The following is a 25,646-nucleotide window of genomic DNA, read 5'->3' on the forward strand; positions in this document are numbered from 1 at the left end:
TGAACAAGGCAGCGCTGGACCAATCTCAGCTATTACCTCTGAAGAAGCGGAAGCCTTAGGTTTATTACAAGGCCCTCAATGGGTTGTTGAAAGAAGACTATCCAATTTTACGGTAGAAGGCGATTGCAAAAATCTTTTTGATTATCTTAATGGAAAGGAATCTCAAATAGCATGGCAACACAAGTCCTTAATGGATGAAGTAAGAAGAATTTTTTAACCTTTGACATAATTTTTTGGGTTTTTATTTTGTTCCAAGAACAACAAACAATGTAGCCAACGTAATGGCTACGGAAGCCAAATCTTTTAGAAACATTCTCAATTGGAGGAAGGAATCTCCTCTCTGTATTATTCATGCCTTAGAAGTAGATAAATCAAATGTTGGGGTGGATATCACAAGCCCAACATTCGATGGCTCTAATAAAATGTTGTAAGCGTTACTAACTCCCCTAGTTAGCTTTTTTGAATGTATTTAACTTACAAAAAAACAAAAATGAAGAAGATCAACCGTTTGCAGGATTGCAAAATCTCAAAGAAAATGAGCCGATTTAAACTGATAATTCCAGCCGATTAGGATTATAACCTGCTATCGATTTCGAAATCTTGATTCTTATTTTTGGAGGTTTGGTCTATATTCCTATCCTTTTGATGTCTTTTTTGGCTCCTTTAGTCTAAAAATTATCAAAAAAAAGAAGAAGAAATCATTTAGTCTAAATTCTTATTGTGAGTAGCCAATTTTCTTAGTTTTGTACACAATTTGTTGTTAGAGATGAGCCGGGATTATCCCTCAATTTTTACAAGACATTTCGAAGGAATGATTTTTTAGGGACCATGGTTTTTTTGAGGGGACCATGGTTTTATTAGGCCACCTTCCCTATAATGATAAGGGGTGTCCTAAAACGTTGAAATGACTAACCTACCTTTAACCTAATTTAATTTAAAACCAACCTAATAACCATCTATATATATAACCACCACCACCGCCGATTACCACCACCACCACCTCCGATTATCACCACCACCAACCACCGATTACCACCACCACCACCACCGCCCACCACCGCCGATTACCACCACCACCACCTCCGACTATCACCACCACCAACCACCGATTACCACCACCACTGCCACCGCCTATTTAAGAAATGTAACAACATCAATGCAATCACAATTAAGTTCGGTTACATAATAATTTTATCAAGTATAAAAGACGTCAGCCGAAACCTGATTCTGCCATGGCACCACTCCGGAGGTATTTTCCAACTAACCCTTCACTTTAATTTTATTTTGATTGCTTCAATCAAATAGAAATCATCAAAATAGGGTTTTAATAGGAGTTACAGACCCATGTTCGGTTATGCCGATTTTCCAAAAAAACCTAGTTTACTAACCGAACTTCTTGAAAATGAAGGACACGAAGAACAGTTCGGTTCTATTGAATTTAAAACTAAGTCACCGAACTCTCTGTTTGGTTGTTTCGCAAAAAATTTTAAAACTACAAAGTAAATGAACTCCACCCTTAGAACCGAAAAAAAACAAATCCAGTCTAACCGAACTGTGTTGTTGTGGCCATTATGTTGAGTTCCAAAATAACCGAACTTAGCCAATAGAGTTCGGTTTGTTCGCAAAAAATTTTAAAACTACAAAGTAACCGAACTTAGCAAATAGACGCTGGAACTTCACATTTTTTTTGTTTGTTAAGTTCGGTAACTTCACAATTTTATCGCAGAAACCGAACTCAGAGTTCGGTTGGTTAGCTGTTAGGTTCAAGTTTGCGAAAGAACCGAACTTTGTAAACTTATATACTCTTATATTACGTAAAGTTCGGTTAGATCAAAAGTGCATGCAGTTTGCGAACCAACCGAACTTTGTACACCAAAGTTCGGTTAGTTGAGAACCAACCGAACATAACACTGTAACTCCTAGAAATTCTATTATTTGAGAGTTCGGTAACCTGCATGTTTGGAACAAGTAACCGAACTACACTTTTAGATGAGTTTGGTTACTTGTTCATCTCACGGGGCAACCGAACTACAGCTTCAGATGAGTTCGGTTACTTGTTCTTCATATAAAGTAACCGAAATATTCAAAATCCAGTTCAAATCCGGATCATTTTGAAGATTAACAAATATTCTAGGAGAGGATGGAGATGAAGAATCAGATGAGTTTTCATCATTTGAATACTCAAACTTAGTGAATTGGAAAAAAAATTTATTTTCCATGTTTTTCTCCTTCATCTTCTCTAACTCTACTCTCTCAATAATTCTACTCAACTAATAATAAACCCATCTTTTAATTTAATCTCACTAATTGTTTTTAGGGGATTTTAATAAAGTGCCACACTTTCAATTTCATGTTTAAGAAAGTGCCACCGTTTTTTTTCAGATTAGTGCCACACATTTGACCTTTTCCATCCAGTTTTTTTCCAAACAAAAGTTTACATCCGTTAGTGCATAGGTGGCAGTAGTCCAGCTTAGGAAAAGACATTTACGCTCTTGAAACATCTCACTACAGTTCATGTCTTCTTTGGGTCATTTCATCGAACAAATAGACCGCGTTGTGCTCATCCAACAGCAGCAACATCAAGTTCGTCTCTGCCATTTAGTTTTTTCCGTTTAAAACCATAACCCGCACCAACTTCTGCAAAACCTCTGGATTATCCAAGTTCCTTCGCTTATAGGACTGTAACACGAAAACGGAATAGGGAAACACAAAATCAAAGCAGATAAATTGTCTGATTCAAACTTCCATGTATCACTTAACTGAGGTAAGAAAAGAAAAAAAAACTTACACAAACATGTTGCAGGAACACTGCTAAGGAAATTATTATCCGAAAATTCGGTGGATAATAAATTTTGTATGATCTCATAAAAAGGAATTTCAATTTCTTCAAAATGCATCTAATTGTGTCATAAGAAGGAAGAAAATTTCAATTATATGATTTGGGAATATGAGGTTTGCTACAACAGCTTATGGGTCAGTCTAGATTACATACCAAAATGCTGCTGCCCATCAAAAAAGTTAAGTTGGATACTAATTTCAGTAAATCAAATAGCATAAATGAAGAATTAAACTTTTACCCAGATGATGTATTGATTTCATTAGCCTCCACAGACGACCTTACAATTTGAAATTTCTCTAATCTAGCCTCATCAAGATGGCAGAGACGAACTTGGTAGAGATTCTAAGGGGTGGGGGATGAACGACAGAATGATCTACCACAGATTGTTGTTTGTTCTTCTCTAATCTAATCTACCAGATCTTGGTAGAGATTCTAAGGGATGGGGGATGAACGATTGAATCTTTTGGATGGGGAATCTGCTCTGTGATTTACCACCGTTAATTTCTTCTCCATCTTCTCTGTTGACAGAAACAGACAACAATCTTCATCTTTACTTAAATCTCAATCTCCAACAATCATTCTTCCGTCGATTTCTCTCTTCTCTTCTCTAATTATGTGCTTCAATTTCATCTCCTCCTTAGTCTAGGCAAATCCTCTCTAGATCTATCTCTCTGCGCCTCTATTTACATGGCCGCATCTCAGTTTAAGGTGGATACCTATAGCTCAGTTTAAGGTGAATGAGATCTAATTTTCTTCTTCTTCTTTATTAACGGTTGAGCCTTTAAGAGTTGTCAAGGATAAATAAGTAATGTTGACACATTTTCTTGACTTGTTCAACCATTATGGACCGGTTTGGTGGAACCTGACAGGATACATAACAGAGGTGACACTTTATAAATGTTGAAAAAAACGGTGGCAATTTCTTGAATCGGGATTTGTAAGTGTGGCAGTTTTTTAAAAATCCCTTATTTTTAACTAAATCATTCACTAATCATAACCTAAAATTAATTAAGAGGGTAGATTAGGTATTAAATAAATAAATAGATATGGGGTGACCTAAAATTACTTCTAATACCTTTACCTAAAATAAAACCATGGTCCTAAAATAACCATGGTCCCCAAAAAATCGTTCTTTCCAAAGGTGGACCATGGTTCGGCGATATTCAACCCTATGTAGTCGATTTCGGTCCAAGAAGACACGATTTTGTTAATTTCGGTCGGACGAAATCTTTGCGAAAATTTCGGCCGGAAACGCGTTTTTCGGTCGGAATGTATTTGTCTTGGCCGGATTTTTTTTTCTTTTTAAATTGAGTGGACTAATCTCCTGTACAAAAATTAAAAAGATTAATTCACTCATTAGTATTATTGCTTGTTGCTGTGTTTGAATTTCTTGAGCTAAAATTATTATTTGGCGTTGATGATGAGGAAGGTGAGCAACCAGATTTACTAATACTATGTTTCTTTTATGTGATTATCGATACGAGGATATAAAAATATGAAACCGAGATTTTAAAGCGGAATTTCCCCGAGACAAAGTTGTACCAGTATCTCGGTGTCGACCGAGACAATCCCAAATTCGAAATTGACTACCATGATTCAACCGCGTCTGGTAAACCCCGCTAAACTAGTCCCGTGACTCCAGTCCTCCAGTCTGAGAATCATTTTCTTCACAAAACCTAGGGTTTCATCGTCCCCATCAGAAAATCAACTACGGCAAAAATCTGAATAGTCTCCCCTCATCACTGATCAAATCAAACCTATGGTTTAATCAATCCATCGTAAATTCAATCTACAAACAAAGGAATTTCTACTAGTAATCAAACAACGAGATCTGATTAAACCCATTTCTGGGTTTCTTCTTCACAGAGGGATTTCAGCCAGCAATCTCCCAAACAAACAAGGAGGAGGAGGAGAAGATAACAATGGTGGAATTTGCAACAATGCACGGTGGGAATGACAGTAGGTATTCATAATGGTAAAGATCATATTATTAGGTCTATTAATGAAAGAATGGTTGGTCATAGATTGGGGGAATTTGCACCAAAAACAAAGAAGACGTTGAAGGAGTTGTTGATGAAGAGGAAGAATGTCAAAGCGTTTTTGAAGAGTAAAGGTGAGATTGAGAAGAAAGGTACTAGATGGGGGACTCTGAGAATGGTTTTGGAAGTTCAATTTCAGCTAGTGAGTGCTTCAATTTCAATTTCATTTTGTTTCGTTTTGATTTCAATTGAGACAATAATGTTGTTAGCTTGGATCAAATTAGGGGTTTGTTCTAATAAAAATTGTAGCTCTTTTTGTGATTTTAGGGGCATAAATTTCTGTAGTTTATATGGAATATACAAATGATAGTTGCCTCCCGAAGATGAACATCCACCATAATCAGTTATTTTTTAAACATTTGATTGCAGTTTAAAGTAACCATTAGGTCCAGCACCACTAATCAGAACCACCACGCCACCCTTGACCACTCTATGTTCTGGTTGTGGATCTAGTGGGTGCTGGTGGTTGACGGTTTCCATATTTTTAGGTCTCTTTTGATGAATGTGTCAATAAATTTGAACTGTTGTTTCTGTTTTGAGGTCTCTATTTTGGAATATCTCATTAACTTTGTATTGTTGCTTTTGTATTTAGGGTTCAAGCATTGATTTAGGTATGAATAGTCAAGCTCATGCTTGTATTGGAGGCCGAAGTGTCTAGTACACTAGGGAGAGTGTGATATGATCAAGAGAAGATCTTTACATACTCGAGCTATCAAATTTTATTAATACTTGATGAATTTGTTGAGATGTTGAGCAAGGGTTTTAAAGATCAAATCTATGACGTTTATCATATCTTCCACCATAACTTCAGGTACAAAGGACTTCACTGCAGGTTTTGTTTTTCCTTCTTCATTGTGCACCGGTATAAAATGTTTCATGATGATTGCCATTGATACTCATATTATATTTGTATAGGTTTGCTTGATTTCGGCAACACTTCCTCATGAAATACTGGAGATCACTAGCAAGTTAATGACAGAACCTGTGAGGATCCTTGTAAAATGTGACGTTGGAGGTATGTCTAACTTATCTTAGATAGGCTTCTGTTACATGTATCGGATATTGTATCGTTGTGTTAATTCGTTTGGTTATTAATTCGCGTGTCCTTTTTTTTTGGCTATGTTAGGGTATCAAACAATTTTTTGTTGCTGTTGAAAAAGAAAAATAGAAGTGTGATACTTTGTGCGATCTTTATGATACTCTGACGATCACTCAAGCTGCTGTTTTCTGTAACACAAAGAGGAAGGTAATGTCTGTCTGTCTTTTGTGGTGAATGTTTATGTAGTGTGTGATTTGCACTGACTCTGATCCACCTCCCGCCAACTGTAGTTATATCTAGGATGTAGCCAATTCCTTAGGGAAATGGTAAATAGTAAATACCGAAATACCTATTTACCACCCTACCATTTTTCTTGCCAGATGATCATATTTGTGTCAGTCACCCTGTCCTGTGCAATGATTATTTTACTAGGACTAGTAGAGGGCACATGTGCTGCACGTGTTATTTGGAGTTGAACGTATGTTTTAGTGTTCAAATTACAGATTATACGAATTTGGCCTCAAATTATGTTCAATTCGCGTTTGTATGTGGGGATATTTTAGTAAAAAGGGCAAAAACACCTCGTTATTCTCTAGATGGTAGAGATTTAGAGAAACAGGGAGAATAGAGAGATAACAACAAGTAAAGGAAACACAACTTTTTCTTGGATTTGATTATCTCTCATTCAATAGACTATGAGTTTATAACGAACTCTCACCTCACAACATTAACACACATCTCTATCTCTACTGTATATTTGGTAAAGTGGTGCTTTATGGGGCTTTTTACTTAAATATCCCCATATACAAAACTATACAAGGTTAAATTAGAACACTGTGAGACAAAAACGAATGTCTGACTATTTTTATTATATTAAATGGTATGGTACTTATGTGAGACATGTTCACCTCAAATAACATGTGCGACGCACGTGCCCTCCACTAGTACATATTTATCGGTGGGTGCCAAGCCTACAAGTTAATGTCACGTTAGGTGCTTCCTTACTAGGAAGCTTATCATGATGCCTAACAAAGGTACACAGTTATTACGTACTAATTTCATGTTGCCACAAGCAGGTTGATTGGTTAACTGAGAAGATGTGCAGCTATAACTTCACAGTCTCTTCAAAGAATGGAGATATGCCTCAGAAGGAGCGAGATGCAATTCAGACCAGGGGACACCCGTGTTTTGATAACAACAGATATATGGGCTCGTGGGATTGATGTTCAACAGGTAAGTTATTTCAGTATGGTTTCTCTAAATCTGATTGTGCACCATATCCGCTGAAGATGATAAAAAAATAGAAAAACACACTTAGACCCTGACCTTCTTTATTTATTGGATTTTACCAATGAAGGATCTCATCAGGTTATTTATAGTTTGTTAACTCAATTTCAAAAGTACATCATGTTAAATAAAGAAATGTAGGCGAGGTCAGTTTCAGCTAGTGATAAGAACCAAAGATATCAATCAACGTTGCAATTTGCTGCAAAGCTTCTTGTTCAGATACAGCGGCAGCAACAAGGAAACTTTCAGGCTGCACAAGGACCTGGCAATTATCAATGAGAACTGCTTCATGTCGGGTGAGTTATTCTTGCATGTTTTTACATTTGTAATTGTTAGTGTTGATGTGTTTGCTTATCCCTCATCATTGATTGATATGATACTCCTGTTACTAATATGCTTTACCTGAATTTTTTTTACCTTTAATTTGCTACGATATCATGGTTTCTTGGCTATTGTACAGGATTTGTTACCATGTGGTAGTACATAAATGAGATGCCATCCCTTTTTTGTCTAAATCTTGCATCGTCCATGTATATATATGTTTGTCAGTGTTAACGATTTCATTGGAAAAGAGGTGCTTTGCCTTTTTGAATGATTTGTCTTAAGAGTTCACTTGTTTTCATTGTCTCAAATGAATAGTCTTAATGAGCCCCCCTCCCCCTCAGTGGAATCAATCGGTTTGTGTATTTTCGAAAAAGCTGTAACTGCCACTGGTCATCCCACTGTAATTCCAGATAAACAGATTGTCAGGGTCGTAGGAGTTCCTGTTTAGGTTTAGACGTGTAACTTGTCTTAATCTACCTTACGGGAAAATACACAGAGTTTCGTGTGTCTATGGAACGCGCAATAAAATTGATTTGTAGGATAGAACAGAAGAAGCAGTTAACAGTCATGTGCGGGTATGCAATCACGATACAATCAGCAGCAAGAATAGAACCGGGAAAAATGATAGATAATCGAACTTTATTCTGATTGCTGAGTGTGACATCAATAGAACTTTTATCTTTCTGCTCTGGTCATCAAAAATCGATTATGTGCACTGTTTTTTTATCACGCACCAAAACTTTCTGTGGAGATGCAGAATAAAAATCGATTTCGTGCACAGTTCTTTTTTTTTCCCTCATGCACCAAAACTTTCTGTTGAGATGCAGAATTCATATCTGTGGTACATTATAGCCATAGGGCCCCTATAATATATGTCCAACAGTTCAGTTTTGGCTTACAAATTTCGCCTTTAGTCATATAATTGTTGGGTTCATCGCTCATAGGAGTAACAAGTTCTTTTTTCCTAAACAAATCACTACCTTAGATTTGATTCTGATTTTGTGGCCGGGCATCGTATGCATTAATAAGTTTTCCTGTAGTGGACTTACCATAGCACGCCTAAATTTAGTTCTAGATCTCATGGTCATATTCAGGATGGTTTTCAGTTAGTGGTGTTTGACTGCCGTTCCAATAAGGCTGTCATTAGTAGCAGTATATATCACAAACAGATGTCACAATCAGATGTCAGTTTTCCGTGGATGTCTCGTCTCTCTTTCCAGATTCTATTGGTAACCAGAACCACCACGCTACCCTTGACCACTCTAGATTCTGGTTGTGGATCTAGTGGTGGTTCTGAGGTGGTTAGTCTTGGATGGGGGTTCTGGTGGTTGAAAGTTGTGGGTGGAGGTGCTGGTGCTGGTGGTTGACGGTTTCCATATTTTAGGTCTCTTTTGATGAATTTCTCAATAAGTTTGAATCTTTGGATATGTTTTGAGGTCTATATTTTAGAATATCTCATTAACTTTGAATTGTTGCTTTTGTGTTCAGGGTTCAAGCATTGATTTTGGTAATTATATGAATAGTCAAGTTCATGCTTGTATTGGAGGTCAAAGTGTCGGTGAAGATACAAGGAAATTAGAGGATGTAATTCATGTTGTATAGTCAAGTTCATGCTTGTATTGGAGGACAGTTTGTGATATGATTAAGAGAAGATCTTTACATACTCGAGCTATTAAATTATAATTACTTGATGAATCTGTTGAGTAAGGGTTTTAAAGATCAAATCTGTGAAGTTCATCGATATCTTCCACCAGAACTTCAGGTACAAAGGCACTACAGTTGTTTTTTTCTTTACTCTGTTGCAATGCTATAAAAGTTTGCATGATGATTTCCTTTGATACTCATATTATATTTGTATGGGTATGCTTCATTTCGGCAATGCTTCCTCATGAAGTACTGGAGATCAGTAGCAAGTTCATGACAGAACCTGTGAGGATCCTTGTAGAATGTGATGAATTGACGTTGGAGGTATGCAGTCTAACTTATCTTTACTATGCTTCCGTTGTATGTCTGGGATATTATATTGGTGTGTTAATTGTTTGGTTATTAATTGTGTTTTTTTTTGTTTGTTTGCTATGTAAGGGTATCAAACAATTTTTGTTGTTGTTGAAAAAGAACGAAAGTTTGATACTTTATGCGATCTTTATAATAGTCTGACCATCACTCCAGCTGATATTTTCTGTAACACGGAGGGGAAGATAACATTTGTCTGTCTTTTGTGGAGTATGTTAATGTAGTGTGTGTGAACTTCACTGACTCTGATCCCCACTGCCAACTGTAGTTATATCTAGGATGTAAATTATTCCTTAGGGAAATGGTAAATAGTAAATACTGACTTACCTATTTACCCTACCATTTTTCATGACAGATGATCATATTTGTTTTAGTCACCTTGTCCTATCCAATGATTATTTTACCAATACTAGTAGAGGGCACATGCACTGCAAGTGTTATTTGGAGTTGAACGTATGTTTTAGTGTTCTAAGTATACAGATTTTACGAATTTGGCCTCAAATTATTTTCACTTCGTTGTTGTATGTGGGGATATTATATAGTAAAAAGGGAAAAACACCTCTTTGCTTTTTATATGGTAGAGACTTAGAGAAACGGAGAATAGAGAGATAACAACAGATAAAAGGAAACAGAACTTTTCTTGGTTTTGATTATCTCTCATTCAATTGACAATATGGGGTTATAACTAACTCTCATACCACGACATTAACACTATCTCTACTATATATTAAGCAAAGTGGCGTTTTACGCGGCTTTTTACTTAAATATCCCCATGTACGAAAGAGAAGTAACAATAATACGAGGTCAAGTTAGAACACTTAATATTGTTACTTAATATTTCTCAAGTAAAAAGGCGTCTTAATGAATTGGCTATATAGGATATAATTACAATGAGGTCAAGTTAGAACACTTAATATTGTTAGTTCTTAATATAAATTTCTAAAAATGTGTTTGAGAAATGTATTTATCTCAATTATTTCTATAGCAGCCGAAAGAGAAGTAACAATAATAGACATGCCTGCAGGGCCCATATGAAGTTCTTGTTATTGCTGATGAACATGCTAGCCCTGTTCATAAGCAGCTGATTTATTGTCTCAGGTGTTTATAGATACATTTACTTCCGGAATTCTCTTTTAGTTGGTACTGTGAACTTCATGTAAAATAAATGAATTATTCAGTATTTTCTTTGTCCTTCACAAACGGTTCCTGTTCACAGAGTGTTCTATTTCTACTAGGCCAGTCAGTGTTGCTTATACTGTTTTTGTTCGCTCGTGATATGGTTGAGGTTAGCATTTGTTACAAACCTCTAGGCCATCTCTTATGAAGATTCGGATAAATAGCAGATCTGTCATCTATTTCAGGCCCTTAAACCAAACCTCTAGGCCATCTCTTATGAAGATTCGGATAAATAGCAGATCTGTCATCTATTTCAGGCCCTTAAACCCCCGTGGTAAAGATGGTCGAAGTTTAATCAGAAGAGAGCTGCATCCATGGGTTCTCGAGATCAGAGCTAATCTCATACTCTGTCGACCGACAGAGCTTCCCACTCAAACCCATGTTGCCAACTCATTACCACTGGTGATACGTAATCCGGCGGAATTTCCTTATAAACTTAATCACGGTATTTAACTTCCACGATGTGGGATTATTTTCCGGTATTAAATAAGGTAACTGGTTTAACTAATTTTAATGTTTGTAATAACTAGCGTATTTGGGCTAGGTTCCGATACGTGCCATGTATACACGGCCCTCTACAGGCCCAGTTAGCATGAATAGAACCAAGACCAGAAAAGAACCTTTCATGTGTTGGAATACATGTATTAACCTCATAAAACCCGATCGACTGAAAAATATGCCCGTTGATTTGTTAAAAAAAATAGGTTTGTTCCTCACAAACTAGGTCCATGCATCCTTGCATGCATACCTAACTGCTACCTGCGGCATCCCACTACCCGAGTGATTGAGAAGCACCTAAAAGGTGTGGCATGCGCATGACAAGCAATGTCTAACAACTAAATTTCTAACTGTTTTTTTTTTGCTTCAAACAAAAATACAAAAAGGCAGCAGTTTTAATATCGCCAAGAACAGCCAAGGGTTAAAGAAACTTAAAAATTGCTATGGCGAGACTCTTCAATATTTCAATGTTGGTATTCCTGTTTTTTAACGGAGCAGTGTTAGCAATTGCAAGAGAAGCGCCACTTCCATCAAAAGAACCACTTTCTCCAGCTGATTTGGCAGCACTACCACCGGCGCCAGATCAATGTCAGGTGCGTGTGGATGAGATAGAACAGATGCCAGTTTCCTGTGGAGAAACATTGGAGAGGCTCATGACGAGTAACACCTTACCGGTTGCAAAAGATGCAGGCTGTTGTAGGGAGTATATTCAAAGAATCACAAAGTCATGCTGGGATGCTTTAATGGAATGGATCGAAGCTCTTCCTCATCAACGCAGATATTCTAGATATTCCATCAAACTTCATCCATGGTCAGAAAACACTTGGAATACATGTCTGAACCTCACAAAATCCGGTTGATCTATATCACTGTTGATCATGTTAATGAAATGGTTAGGCATTTCTAAGAAAGAAATATATATATTAAAAATCAAGAATTGAAGCCCTACCATAATTTCCACATATATACTTACAAATGGACTTTACCCGTTCAAAATATACCGAGTGATTCTTAATTGGATACCGTTTAGTCCTATCTAATGGCAGCTTAATTAACTTGATAGTCGGCTGAGTCAGATTTTGTGTAGAATAATGTATATGTATTTCAATCTGTTCATTAATTTATTTCATTATTATGGTACAATTAGGTTCATGTAAGAAGATCCTATGTACCATGACCCCTCTTTTGGTTCTCCACTAACTATTTCTGACGAGTTAATTGCAAACCCAATGTTGGCATCACAAACAGTATTTTCTCAAGGCCTTGACTAAAATGGATATCTCCCCATTAGTAAATTCTCTCCATCTGCCAGGAGTGATTCTAGACTGACGGAGCAAAATCCGGAAAGGGTCCACTAGGCACTGCTGTTTTCTTCCTGACCACACGATCACTAGTATTTCAATTTCAATCGTGACTCTCTGCAGAAATAACGTGTTGTCGAAAAATGAATATATATAATATGTAGGTTGGTGAGGTCATTCATTTTATATATTATCATCATCACAGAGTTCGAAGAACTGAAAGGAAACATAAACCAGAGAGAAAATCAGTATCGGTGATAGTAGTAGTATTAGGATTCATGGCAACTACAGCAGCTGGTCATGATGACGAGCCGTTGCCAGATACAATATATGTTCAAGGCATGGTGAATTTCCATGGAGAAAAGATCAACCATAATGGTGGATTTGGTGGATGGAAATCTGTTGTTCGGGTTATTACAGTTGGTAGCATTGATTCGTTCATCTTTTATGGAATGGCTTCTAACCTTATTAGTTTGTTAACTACAAAATTAGGACAATCTACTGCAACAGCTGCAGTGAATATCAATGCTTGGTCCGGTTTCGTGTATCTGCTCCCGTTATTGACTTCATTTGTTGCTGATTCTTATCTTGGCAGATTTCGTACCATCTTATTCTCCTTACTCATCTATATATCGGTAAGTTTCAACTCTCTTATTGCATTGAATTTTTTATGTCATAGTTTGGGTTTGTGATATGTCATAGATTATGAAAATTGTAATGTATTTTTGAAACCTTTTTGATTTGTCTTAGGGGCTTGTGTTGTTAACTCTATATACTTCATTACAATCAGCTTCCTGTTCTAAGAACGCCAAATATATCATCTCCTGCTCTTCTCCTTCTACCTTGCAACTTTTCTTCTGCTTCTCATCTTTGTATCTAGTCGGAATTGGGATCGCCGTATGCAAGACCTGTGCACCAGCTTTTGGTGCAGATCAATTTGACGAGCTAAATCCTGGCGAATCCAAGTCCAAGAGTTCATTCTTTAATTGGTGGCAAATCGGACTATCTGTTGGAGCTAGTAGTTCTCACTTGGTATTGAACTATATCCAAGACAATTTGGGTTGGGGACTTGCATTTGGCATTTCATGCATCACAATGGTAACAACGCTAATTGTTTTCTTGTCCGGAACTAAATCTTATCGCTATATTTTGAAAAGTGACCACAAAGAGAAAAAGGAGACGCTTTCTAATATTTTTAAGGTTATACTGCCGCTGCTTCCACTATGGATTATATGTTTGATGTATACAGTAGTGGATGCTCAAAATGTTACCTTCTTTACTAAGCAAGGGAGCACTATGGACAGAACGACTGGTCAACCAGACTTTAAGATACCTGCAGCTGCAGTTCAGTCCTTGATTGGTTTATCCATTATTCTGTTCACAACATTGTATGACCGTGCATTTGTTCCGTTTGCTCAAGCTTTTACTGGCAAACCTAATGGCATAACCACACTTCAGAGAATTGGTGGTGGCATAGTTATTTCTGCCATATCCATGGTCATAGCAGCTATAGTGGAGCATCGAAGGCTTCGAATCGCTTTAGAATCCGGGTTGATTGCTGATAAAACGGCAACAATTCCTATGGCTGTCTGGTGGTTGGTTCCGCAGTACGTCTTGTCCGGTCTTGCTATTGTATTCACTTCTGTTGGTCTACTAGAGTTTTTCTATGATGAAGTTCCTAATGAGCTAAGAAGTGTGGGTCTTTCGCTTTACTCTACCATATTTGGCGTAGGAAGCTTACTCAGTGGCTTACTTATATCGGTTATTCAGAAGGCAACTAGTGCAGGTGGTGAATATGGATGGTTTGCAAACAACATTAACCAAGGTCATTTAGATTACTTTTACTGGTTACTAGCTGGACTTGACCTGGTAGGGTTTGTTGCATTCTTATGCTTCTCAAAATTTTATGTATATAAACGAAAAGCTCCAATGTAGATAAAAAACCAAAGCACTTTCTTCTGGAATCTGGAACACGTGATAAGTCGGTTCATTTCATTTGAGTACACTTGTACCATTTTGATCGGAGCTTATTATTCGATAGTGCTCAGATGCCCGTGTGTTGAATATTTATTACTAATCCATGAAATTCTGCTGGGAAAAACCATAAATTGAAGTAACGAAATATTATGAAAAACCTAGAATATTTTCCAGGGATTCAGTTAATCTAATGATTTAAGAATAATTAATTGATGGCTTTATACTAGTACGATCGTCTAGGAGCATTAATTATTCAGGAATTGAGTGATATGAGCTTGTTGAAGCGTCATATTTCTTTTATATAGTCAGAGAAAACATTATTTACATCCTGAAGACGTTATTGCTCTATACTAGCAGGCAAGCTGTCTAGGAGCCGTCTAATCTTGCAATTCTATATAAAAGTGATCACTGAAATTGCTCAGTATTCATGAGATATGTCGTTGCCTCAGCTGAGAGACTATACATCTACATATACTCTGAGAGACAATATTCTCAGTCAGAGATTCTCGTGGCCTGAGCTTTCACGCTTTCGATAAGAGACATAAGTCTCAATACTCGTCTGACTGCTGGATCGGGAGCATATACAATTATGGGTTTACGATTTTAGCCCTTGTCGAAAATACACCATCTACATTAAGTCCCCTGTTTAGTGAGGGACAATAATGTTCTTCAGTCAGCACTGAATGGCGATTTTCCAGTTCCAAATATAAGTAATTGAACTTAGTCATAAGATAAGACGTTATCGGATTTTTGATTGCGCGAGTGAACCACGACTTGAACGAAGATCCCAATGGCATGGTAGAGCACAGTCTAATGAGCATAAATTGGTGTTGAACCGCTGATTTGATGACGGAACCTTGGTCTGTTTAGGATTCACGGGCCGGCCCAAAAAGGAAATCCTTGTAGAATTAGGTTTTGGAAATAAAATTGATATAAAAGGGAATTAATCCTCTTTTTTTTTTTTTTATTTCTTATTGACAAACCACCTCCTTCATTACCTCTTCATCTCCTTCACGTCAACAACAGGAGAAGGAAAAGAAGAAAAAAAATCGCCGGAGCGCCACCGCCGTCCGACCGGAACTAGAACCGTCCGACCAACTTCCGGCCGACGCCGACCAGGTACGCTGCCAATTATTCTTTTTTTTTTGCTGATTTCATGAGTTTTTCATGCTTTAATTATGTTGAAGTTATATACATATGCATATATGAGTGTGAGTTTTGTAAAACCCTTGTTCTTTAGAAACCATATGTTCGTTCGATCGTTAGTTTAAGAAACTAATAATAATCCCTGACTTATGAGAGATTCTTTTTTCTACATAGACTTGTGTCCATTGATAAAATTTTGTTTATGAGCTTTCATGAGAACCAAAACTTTATCTTAAAAGGTGTGAGTTTTCACAAAATCGAAATAAACCCTCGTTTCGAAGACTATGATACTACGAAGGAAAAAGATTTTTTTTTTTTTTTATAAAACCGTGGCCTGTTCATGGATTTTTTTTTGATGAGAACGTGGAATATCCACAAATTCTATTTATGTGAGTCTTGCTCACATCAATTATTTTTTTATTTACGTGAATAAATCACGTTTTTTTTTATTCATATATATATGAATATATACATTAAAAATCAAAACTTGAATTTTGTATACTCATTAGAAGTAAACAATTATTTATGATGAAATAATGTTTTAGCTTTCATAACTCCATGGTGAATGTTCATACCGTAGAAATGTTCATGATTTTATGGAAATCTGAGTTTTGCTCGTCTTTTGTAGATTCGAAGAAACGAGTAAGTTTTGAAGTGTTAACTCTTACGTTTCAATCACTACTGTTAGTGGAATTGTAAAGGGGTAAAAGTTAGGATTACCATTTTTGTAGCGGATTTATCATCACCATATCCATAATTCTGTGCTCCTGGTTCTAGAAAATGGTGACTTCCAGCAGCAGCTATTATGATTATAGCTATTCTGTCCAGCTCTTCGTACCGAGGGAACGAAGCCCAGTTCACCTCTTAATGACCATAAAGTTACTTATGCTGAGCTCATGAAGAGAAAAGCTGAGGATGACAGGATGGATGATCATCAATGAAGAAGGGACCAGGTTCAGCGCAGGGTGCTAGCAGCTGAGGAGAAACTTTGTAGAAGCCTGATAAGCAAACTTTGAACTATCATTACAATAATTCTTTTTTTCATTTTTAGGACAATGATGTTCTGATTTAGCATTATTGAGTTCAGCCAATTTTGCAGTAACGCATGCATCTATGGATTTCTCATTCCTTTTACGGAATCTGCAGCTCCTTTCCAAGTGTCCTTTATTTCCACAATAAGAGCAATGTTTAGTAACACACGAAACATGAGGCTTAGTGTTACCTTGTTGTGGATTCTCTTTTATTGGAGTTTGACGGAATTTACATTTTCCATCTTTTGTTGAAGATGAAGGTGCTACATATTTTTCTTTTATGGAAGAGCAATTGATGGTTTATCAAAAGTGATTGTAGTAGTGGTAAAAACTGGGTCTTTTCAGACTTGTGAAGGTAACAAAATTTCTAGATTTAAATAAAATTTAGGAAAAATAGCAAACTGAAGTAAAATTTTATGGAGAAATAGGGGTTAAGATTCCACCAATCAACAATACTTATGTGATCTAATATTTTTTTACTATGCAATTTAAATAATTGGGTTGATTCTAAAAATTGCCAAGAGCAGATTTTCCAAAATATCAAATGTTAATCACAAGTATAATGCATCAAGAGTCTAAAACTAAGCATGCATTATCAAAGGGAAAACACAGTTGATTAATAAAAACCATTTAAATCATTTTTATCAATGCAATTAATCATATAAAAATATTGCATAAATTAATAAAATAGAGATTACCACATAATTATTGTGAGAATGGCTTCCTCTGTCACCCCTTGGATTGGGTTTAGCTCCTCATCCCAAAAACATGATCATAAGATGTATTCATGGCTTAATAATGTGTTTTTATTGATGAAAATGGTGTAAAAAGAAGTTTGCAACGCTGTATAAATGTTACAGCGTCACTGTTACAAAGTGGAAGGGTCTTAAAAACAACGATAGTAGCACTAACTGCTGTAAAACAACGACAGTTGGTTTTGAAATAAGACTGCTGAAGAACGACGGACTCTGCGAGTCTGTTCTTCGTGTTCTTCAGGTTCTTCAATGGCAGCAGCAGCAGCAGCACCAATTCTCTGTAACTTCCTCTACTCGCCTCTAAACTCCTCCTAACTCTCTCCTAAGGGTTTCTAACCTTTTATATGACTTGAAACCACTCTTATATAGCCCTCAAATCCCAAATAACTCGTATAAATTCCGACTTTTTCTTCTCTGCGCTGTTGAGAGAATAATCCCTTCTGTTGAGCTTTTTCACGTGTTGTTAGCTATCAAATAGCTACCAAACTCTTCCCTAGACTTGAATAAGACCATGTACATGTTAATCCATCGTAAAATTCCTCCAGAAATCTCTCAAAAATCTTTGAAAGTGCACAACAGGACACGTCTCTCTGTTTTAACTTTGATTGCTTCTCCCGGATATTCTAGCCCAATTAAGCCCATGAAATCATCCATACTAGAATTTTATATCCATATCACGTCCATCCCAATCAATTTCCGGTGTTTAATCTCCCTAAAACAGCTCCAACAATCGGACCAAAAATCAACAGCGAAATGCATGGCCTTTCCCGCCAAAACCAGTATTTGAAATTTGAAGAAGACCTCCCCCTATCCAGTTCTGGTGTCCCTTTAGAAGCTGCCTGGAAATGGGTCACCCCTTAGTAATTAGGTTACCCCTTATCCAAAATCAAGGATCCGTATAGCAAGTGTCCTCTTGGGCATTTTCCGTACTTTTTTCGGGGTTCCTCCGGGGTATTTCTGGGATACTTCCGGTACACTTCTGAGGCGCTTCCGGTACGTTATCAACGGAGGTCCAAATGCCACATTTTTAGCCAAATTCGCCGCAAGTGATTATTTTCCAAAAACACCTACAAATACATAAAATAATCAAATAAGTACAATATCGAGTACTAACAATATATACAAATGAGCTATATTAGACACATAAATGCGTCTATCAAATGCCCCCAAACTTATTATTTGCTAGTCCCGAGCAAATCAAAACTACAAAATAAAATCCTAACTCACTGTCGCAGGCATCGTCGATTGCATTTAGCGTATGCAATAAGCCTTTAAACCCCTAGGTGGCCCTAGTGGCCGAGTTATAGTCTCGTGTGGGCTTACAAGAGGTATACCCACAAAACCTGTACTCCAGACCTTAGCTATCTACGCAGAACCTTGGAAGGCACTAAAGAATCTCCTTGGTTGGCATACTTATTGACTACAGGAAGAAGTACCCTGATGCGAAATTCCAATTGCTGTACACGAGTTTGCACTCAAGCATACTAAAATTCATATAAAGTGACAGAGCTCTACTCAGATAGTTGCACTATGGACATCATATTCGGAGTCAAACTAATCACATGGAAAGATCAAGAAGATGGATATAGAAAACATAGATGGTTTTGATGTTTACTAAGTGAACGACGTTTCCCATATCTGTCTGAAGGCCTCCGCCAAAATGAACCTATTTTAATGGATTGAGATACTAGTCTGACTAACATCAACACACTGGCATATACAAGGGTACCAGTGGTCGATAACCTAACTCTAGGTCAACACAACTGGCATATACAAGGGTACCAGTGGTCGACTTTATTGAATTTATTCCTTTTGGTCAAATGGTCTGGTCTTTTTTTTTTTTTTTTTTTTTTTTTAACTACCATTTTTTTTTTTTTTTTTTCATCTTTTTTTTTTTCAACTTTTTTTTTTTTTTTCATGGTATCTCAATCACTCTAATTCACCCTAGCATTGGTAACAACTTGAATCGTGGGCCCCACCTATCACTTAGAGAAACATAGTTTAAAAACAAAATAAAAATAGAAGTGAAAAGGACTCAACGAGATATGGTGAAACTATCATGTTATTTCTAACACCTGAGCTCTGTGCTTTTATGAATAGACTCTTTAGATGTTTCCATCTAATCAGATTGGTTCCTCAAACTCCTACAATCAAAATGCTTCCATCCACTTAGATTAGTTAGTGCAATCCTCAATAGGCATAAATTTCTAGGCTCTGGAGTTTATTTATTGCAAAAAAGCTAACAAAAAGTGTTTCTTCCCCACCCCCAAACTTAAATCTTACATTGTCCTCAATGTTCTAAGATGAAATAAAAGCATGAACAAGGAGAAACTATTACCACTGGAGGGAAAAGAAATAAGGAAGGATATTACCGTATCACATGAACGCGGGAGCCTCCCAGTAAATGCTAAATTTATAGTCATTAGCTAGACATCAAATACCTCAAAAAGAATTTTCACCTTCCAAAGTCGTATACCAATAGTCGAAATAATTGTGGGTCCATAAGACCAAATAGAACTGCCACAAATAGGAGACAAATGCTCAAGATCAGAAAAATGAGCAGATAGAGCACAACCTGATCTAAAGTTTCTCGCAAGACAACTGGATTTATCTGAGGTGCCCACTTGGGCTTCATATGAGTGTCTCGGCAAACAGATTCATCCGAAAAACGGGTCTCTAACATTTGGATTTTCTCCTGGACATTATCAGGCGGATCAGGTTGTGGAGTCTGAATACACTCAAGCGATACCTCAGATGCACTAGGCTTGAGTCCCAAGTTAGGGACTTCTATTGGGGATAATTGACAATCTCTACCCCCAAACTTAGAATTTTGGGTGCCTCTACAATGACTAGTCACAATGTTCCTAATTTCTAGACCATCGGGTTCTTGAAAAAGGTCAATTGCTTTCTCTAAGTCATAATCAGGTGGTTCATCCTCAGCTTGCTTCATATCTTCTATGGTCCACTCTAAGGCTTCCTTATTTTCTTGAAGCACGGTCTCTGGACTACTTTCCTGATCACTATCCAAATCGGAGGCTATAATCACAGGGAAAGACTCGGGTGGGCCTAAAAATGTATAATTAGACTCCAACTCAGGAGGCTCTTTTAAATAAGGTATTAAGATAGACTCAGAAGCTAGTAATGGTTCGAACCTATCTTTCCATATATCAATATCTAACATAGGAACAGAATCCAACAGAGCATTTACTTGTTCAATGTTACTATCATCGTCGAAATCCAGGCTAAAATGGGATAAACAACTCTCCAATGTATTTTCCGGTACGATGTTTGGTAATGACTCCTGAACTAAGGTTCCTATCATGTTCACCTCTTCAATACATGTGCTATCTAGCTCAGAATGTAGCTTGTTTACATTAAAAATATTCAGCTCAATAGTCATATTACCAAAAGATAGATTCATAATACCATTTCGACAGTTTATGATCGCATTAGACGTAGCTAAGAATGGGCGACCTAAAATCACAGGTATTTGGTTCTCTGGGTCGGGGACAGGTTGGGTATCTAGGACCACGAAATCCACTGGATAAATAAACTTGTCGACCTCAATAAGAACATCCTCGATCACACCACGAGGGATTTTAACGGACCTATCAGCTAACTGGAGTGTTATCTGGGTAGGTTTCATCTCACCAAGTCCTAGCTTAAGGTACACATGGTATGGCAGTAAGTTCACACTGGCTCCTAAGTCAAGCAACGCTTTCTCAACACGGTACTTACCTATTGTACAAGAAATGGTAGGGGACCCTGGGTCTTTATACTTAGGAGTAGTGGTATTCTGAATAATAGAACTCACATGACTAGCTATGAAGGCTTTCTTCTGGACACTGAGCTTACGCTTTCGCGTACACAAGTCCTTAAGGAACTTGGCATAAGAGGGAATCTGCCTAATTGCATCTAATAATGGAAGGTTGATATTAACCTGCTTAAAAACCTCCAATATATCATTAAAGTTGTACTCCCTCTTAGTCGGAACTAGCAGCTGGGGAAACGGGGCTCTGGGAACAAAGTGAGGCTCAACAAGACCCTCATTGGTTTCTTTGGAGACTCTATCAGTCTCCTCATTTTCTGGCTCAGCAGGGTGAACTACAACATGTTCACTATCAGACATGGCGACCTTGTTGTCAACTTTCTTTCCACTTCTTAGGGTTGTGACAGCATTCACATGATTGTACGATTTCTCTCCTCTAGGGTTAGGATCAGTATGACTAGGGAACTTTCCATTTTCTCTCTCACTTATAAACTTAGCTATTTGTCCTACTTGAAGTTCTAACTTGGCAAGACTCTGGGAATTATTCTTCAATTCTTGCCTAGTTTCTTGTTGAAAGCTCATGTGGTTCTTTGATAGCATGTCATGGTTACTTACTAACATAGTGATGGCTTCCTCTAAAGTAGAGATCTTTTTCTCGGAAGTGTTCTGAAACTGGGTTTGACCTGAAGAGTTCTTAAAACCAAATCCTGGGGGAGGCTGAGAATTGCTAGACTGGCCTTGATTCTGGCCCTTAGACCAAGAGAAATTAGGATGGTTTCTCCAACCAGGGTTGTAGGTTTCTGAGTATGGGTCAAACTTCTGACGGTTCTCAAACCTAGAGTTGTTATAGATAGCATGGGCTTGCTCTTCACTAACCTGACCTTCCCAAAACGAATTATCGGGATCTATTCCACAACTAGAGACTTGAGAGGCTCTATTAGGTTCAACAAGGGACCTATTTTTAGTCTGACCCATTTCTAAAGCTTCTAACATTCTGGATAAAGCAGCAAACTTAGCATCTGACGCAAAACTCGTATCTACCATATTGGTGCTACTTCTATTGACCAAGAGTCTTTTAGGGGGTTCAACACAAGATTCCCACTGTTGGGATTTTTCAGCGATAGCTCCTAAGAAGGAAAAAGCATCATCAGCATTTTTACTAGTGAACTCACCAGCGCACATAGACTCAACCATGGCTTTGGTCGAATAGTCTAAACCATCATAAATAATCTGTACAAGTTTCATATTATCAAATCCATGGTGAGGACACTGAGATAGGAGATCATTGAATCGCTCTAAAAACCTATAAAGAGACTCTCCCTCTTGTTGCACACTAGCACTAATTTTCTTCCTAACAGCTGCAGTTTTATGCTTAGGGTAGAATTTCATATAGAAGGCAGCAATAAGTTCCTGCCATGTTTCAATGGATTCAGATGGTAGGTTGTTCAGCCAGGTCTTGGCTTTGTCTCTCAAAGAAAAGGGAAACATCTTAAGTTTCAAGACTTCATCGGTAAGGTCCTTTATCCTAATTGTCCCACAGATTTCCTCAAAGTCCCTAATATGAAAATAAGGGTTCTCATCATCTTTTCCTAAGAATATATGGATCATATGAAGAATATTAGGTTTTATCTCGAAATTAGCCGTAGTGGCTGGCAATTTAATGCATGAAGCTCGGTTGGTCCTAGTTGGGAACATGTAATCTTTCAAAGTTGCCATCGCTGGCACAACAGAAGTACTAGGGGTACTATCCTCACAAAGAGACAGATTCTCAAAACAAAAGTTTCCAAAAACAGGGCTCTCCAAAGAAAAGTCTTCGAGCTCCCTGCTTAAATCAGAAGAACTACTAGGTTTTTCGCTAATCAATCGACCTAGAGTATCTCTTTTCCAAGCCCTAACAAAATCGGGCATACACTAAAAAAAATTCAAAAAGAAATAAAAATCCTAACAAGAAGGTTCTAGCAATCACACAGCAGGCTGACTCGACTTTACCACAGCAAACCTAAAGATTTCTAGCAAACAACAAGCATGATGGCTCCACTTAGATTGTTTCTAGACCAGCTTCTAATCCTTCGAAAGGGAATTCGTTACAATTTGAGCAAACCCCTCTAGAATCAATCCGAGTTAAAACAAGTTGAATCGAGGCGAGGGAAGCTCAGTGGAGCTTTGATACCCAAAACCTCACCGATCCAATGCGGCGCAGTCACGCATTCAACTCGCAGAAACCGTCAAGAACTTCGAGGTGTGCTTAAAAGAGTAACCAATATTTTTCGAATGATTGTCCTGTTAAGCTCGATACCCTATAGGTCTCTTTCTAGTCCAAATTTTAGGCTTAGGTTCGCTTTAGGTTTCGTTTTCCTAAGGCGGGCAAGAAGGGAGCGGTGATGAAATCCGAACCCTTATCTTATATGGTCCAGTCCTTGCCCTTTACTAGGAATTTAAAAACAGTCCATATTCAAGTCCTCAACATATATTCACCTTAAGGAGTCCAGTAACCCGCTTGCAGGAGATTCGCGGGTGTTTAGAATTTTACCTCCCGTACCAGACGGGCGAAGAACCGCTGAAGTCGACTCGGGCCACGACTCTTATGCCGTGTGCGAACCCGAGGGGCCGAGACGATATCGTAATCGTCGTCCTTCCCTGCAAACAGTTTATATTTAAGGATACCCTTCCGTAGGGTTTAAAAAATAAAAATAAAATGTCCCAAAATTAATGTCCAAAGTCCATAAAAAAAAATACAAAAGAAAAGAAAGTCTAATAAAAAAAATTACAAAAAAAAATGTCTCTCTTTTTTTTTCTCTCTTTTTATCAAAATAAATAAATAAAATTCTTCTTCTTTCGCTCCTTTAGCTTTGCTTTTCGCTCCCAAACTTTAAGTAAATCACCACAAGCTTTGGCAAAATTGTCTTTCGCTCCAATCTTCAAAAATCTGCAAGGAAACAAAAAAAAACCAAAAACGTAAAGAAGAACAAAAATAATAAAAATCTAAAAAAAATGCTAACTAAACACAGGTCCGCGTCGGCGGCGCCAAAAATTTGATGGTTTATCAAAAGTGATTGTAGTAGTGGTAAAAACTGGGTCTTTTCAGACTTGTGAAGGTAACAAAATTTCTAGATTTAAATAAAATTTAGGAAAAATAGCAAACTGAAGTAAAATTTTATGGAGAAATAGGGGTTAAGATTCCACCAATCAACAATACTTATGTGATCTAATATTTTTTTACTATGCAATTTAAATAATTGGGTTGATTCTAAAAATTGCCAAGAGCAGATTTTCCAAAATATCAAATGTTAATCACAAGTATAATGCATCAAGAGTCTAAAACTAAGCATGCATTATCAAGGGAAAACACAGTTGATTAATAAAAACCATTTAAATCATTTTTATCAATGCAATTAATCATATAAAAATATTGCATAAATTAATAAAATAGAGATTACCACATAATTATTGTGAGAATGGCTTCCTCTGTCACCCCTTGGATTGGGTTTAGCTCCTCATCCCAAAAACATGATCATAAGATGTATTCATGGCTTAATAATGTGTTTTTATTGATGAAAATGGTGTAAAAAGAAGTTTGCAACGCTGTATAAATGTTACAGCGTCACTGTTACAAAGTGGAAGGGTCTTAAAAACAACGATAGTAGCACTAACTGCTGTAAAACAACGACAGTTGGTTTTGAAATAAGACTGCTGAAGAACGACGGACTCTGCGAGTCTGTTCTTCGTGTTCTTCAGGTTCTTCAATGGCAGCAGCAGCAGCAGCACCAATTCTCTGTAACTTCCTCTACTCGCCTCTAAACTCCTCCTAACTCTCTCCTAAGGGTTTCTAACCTTTTATATGACTTGAAACCACTCTTATATAGCCCTCAAATCCCAAATAACTCGTATAAATTCCGACTTTTTCTTCTCTGCGCTGTTGAGAGAATAATCCCTTCTGTTGAGCTTTTTCACGTGTTGTTAGCTATAAAATAGCTACCAAACTCTTCCCTAGACTTGAATAAGACCATGTACATGTTAATCCATCGTAAAATTCCTCCAGAAATCTCTCAAAAATCTTTGAAAGTGCACAACAGGACACGTCTCTCTGTTTTAACTTTGATTGCTTCTCCCGGATATTCTAGCCCAATTAAGCCCATGAAATCATCCATACTAGAATTTTATATCCATATCACGTCCATCCCAATCAATTTCCGGTGTTTAATCTCCCTAAAACAGCTCCAACAATCGGACCAAAAATCAACAGCGAAATGCATGGCCTTTCCCGCCAAAACCAGTATTTGAAATTTGAAGAAGACCTCCCCCTATCCAGTTCTGGTGTCCCTTTAGAAGCTGCCTGGAAATGGGTCACCCCTTAGTAATTAGGTTACCCCTTATCCAAAATCAAGGATCCGTATAGCAAGTGTCCTCTTGGGCATTTTCCGCACTTTTTTCGGGGTTCCTCCGGGGTATTTC

General features: G+C 37.4%; 1 protein-coding gene and 1 long non-coding RNA gene across 4 annotated transcripts; both read left to right on the plus strand.

Annotated features, from left to right (window-relative positions):
- The first annotated feature begins 4,476 nt into the window (after positions 1-4,476).
- Positions 4,477-11,331, plus strand: LOC113312883. 3 transcript variants are annotated; one of them, XR_003341708.1, is made up of 8 exons: positions 4,477-5,020; positions 5,471-5,689; positions 5,794-5,893; positions 6,005-6,124; positions 6,994-7,500; positions 9,017-9,290; positions 9,423-9,496; positions 10,903-11,331. It is a non-coding gene; the product is annotated as an uncharacterized LOC113312883 (long non-coding RNA). The 3 variants fall into 3 exon arrangements; XR_003341707.1 differs by lacking the exon at positions 10,903-11,331 and adding an exon at positions 9,611-10,878; XR_003341706.1 differs by lacking the exon at positions 10,903-11,331 and having other exon boundaries at positions 9,423-9,602.
- A 1,463-nt stretch (positions 11,332-12,794) lies between these two features.
- LOC113358575 (protein NRT1/ PTR FAMILY 5.10-like) lies at positions 12,795-14,451 on the plus strand. Its single transcript, XM_026602178.1, has 2 exons — positions 12,795-13,151; positions 13,267-14,451. Exons 1-2 carry the CDS (start codon positions 12,795-12,797, stop codon positions 14,449-14,451), a joined length of 1,542 nt encoding a protein of 513 aa, XP_026457963.1.
- Positions 14,452-25,646: the final 11,195 nt, after the last annotated feature.

This window comes from Papaver somniferum, chromosome 1 (assembly GCF_003573695.1).
Source record: "Papaver somniferum cultivar HN1 chromosome 1, ASM357369v1, whole genome shotgun sequence".
Classification (NCBI taxonomy): domain Eukaryota; kingdom Viridiplantae; phylum Streptophyta; class Magnoliopsida; order Ranunculales; family Papaveraceae; genus Papaver; species Papaver somniferum.

What these genes read in the sequence shown, in the direction of transcription:
- LOC113358575 (XM_026602178.1), top strand. Translation starts at nt 12,795, where the DNA reads ATGGCAACTACAGCAGCTGGTCATGATGACGAGCCGTTGCCAGATACA. An exon ending in CCTTACTCATCTATATATCG is followed by an intron (nt 13,152 to 13,266) that starts GTAAGTTTCAAC and finishes GATTTGTCTTAG; the next exon opens with GGGCTTGTGTTGTTAACTCT.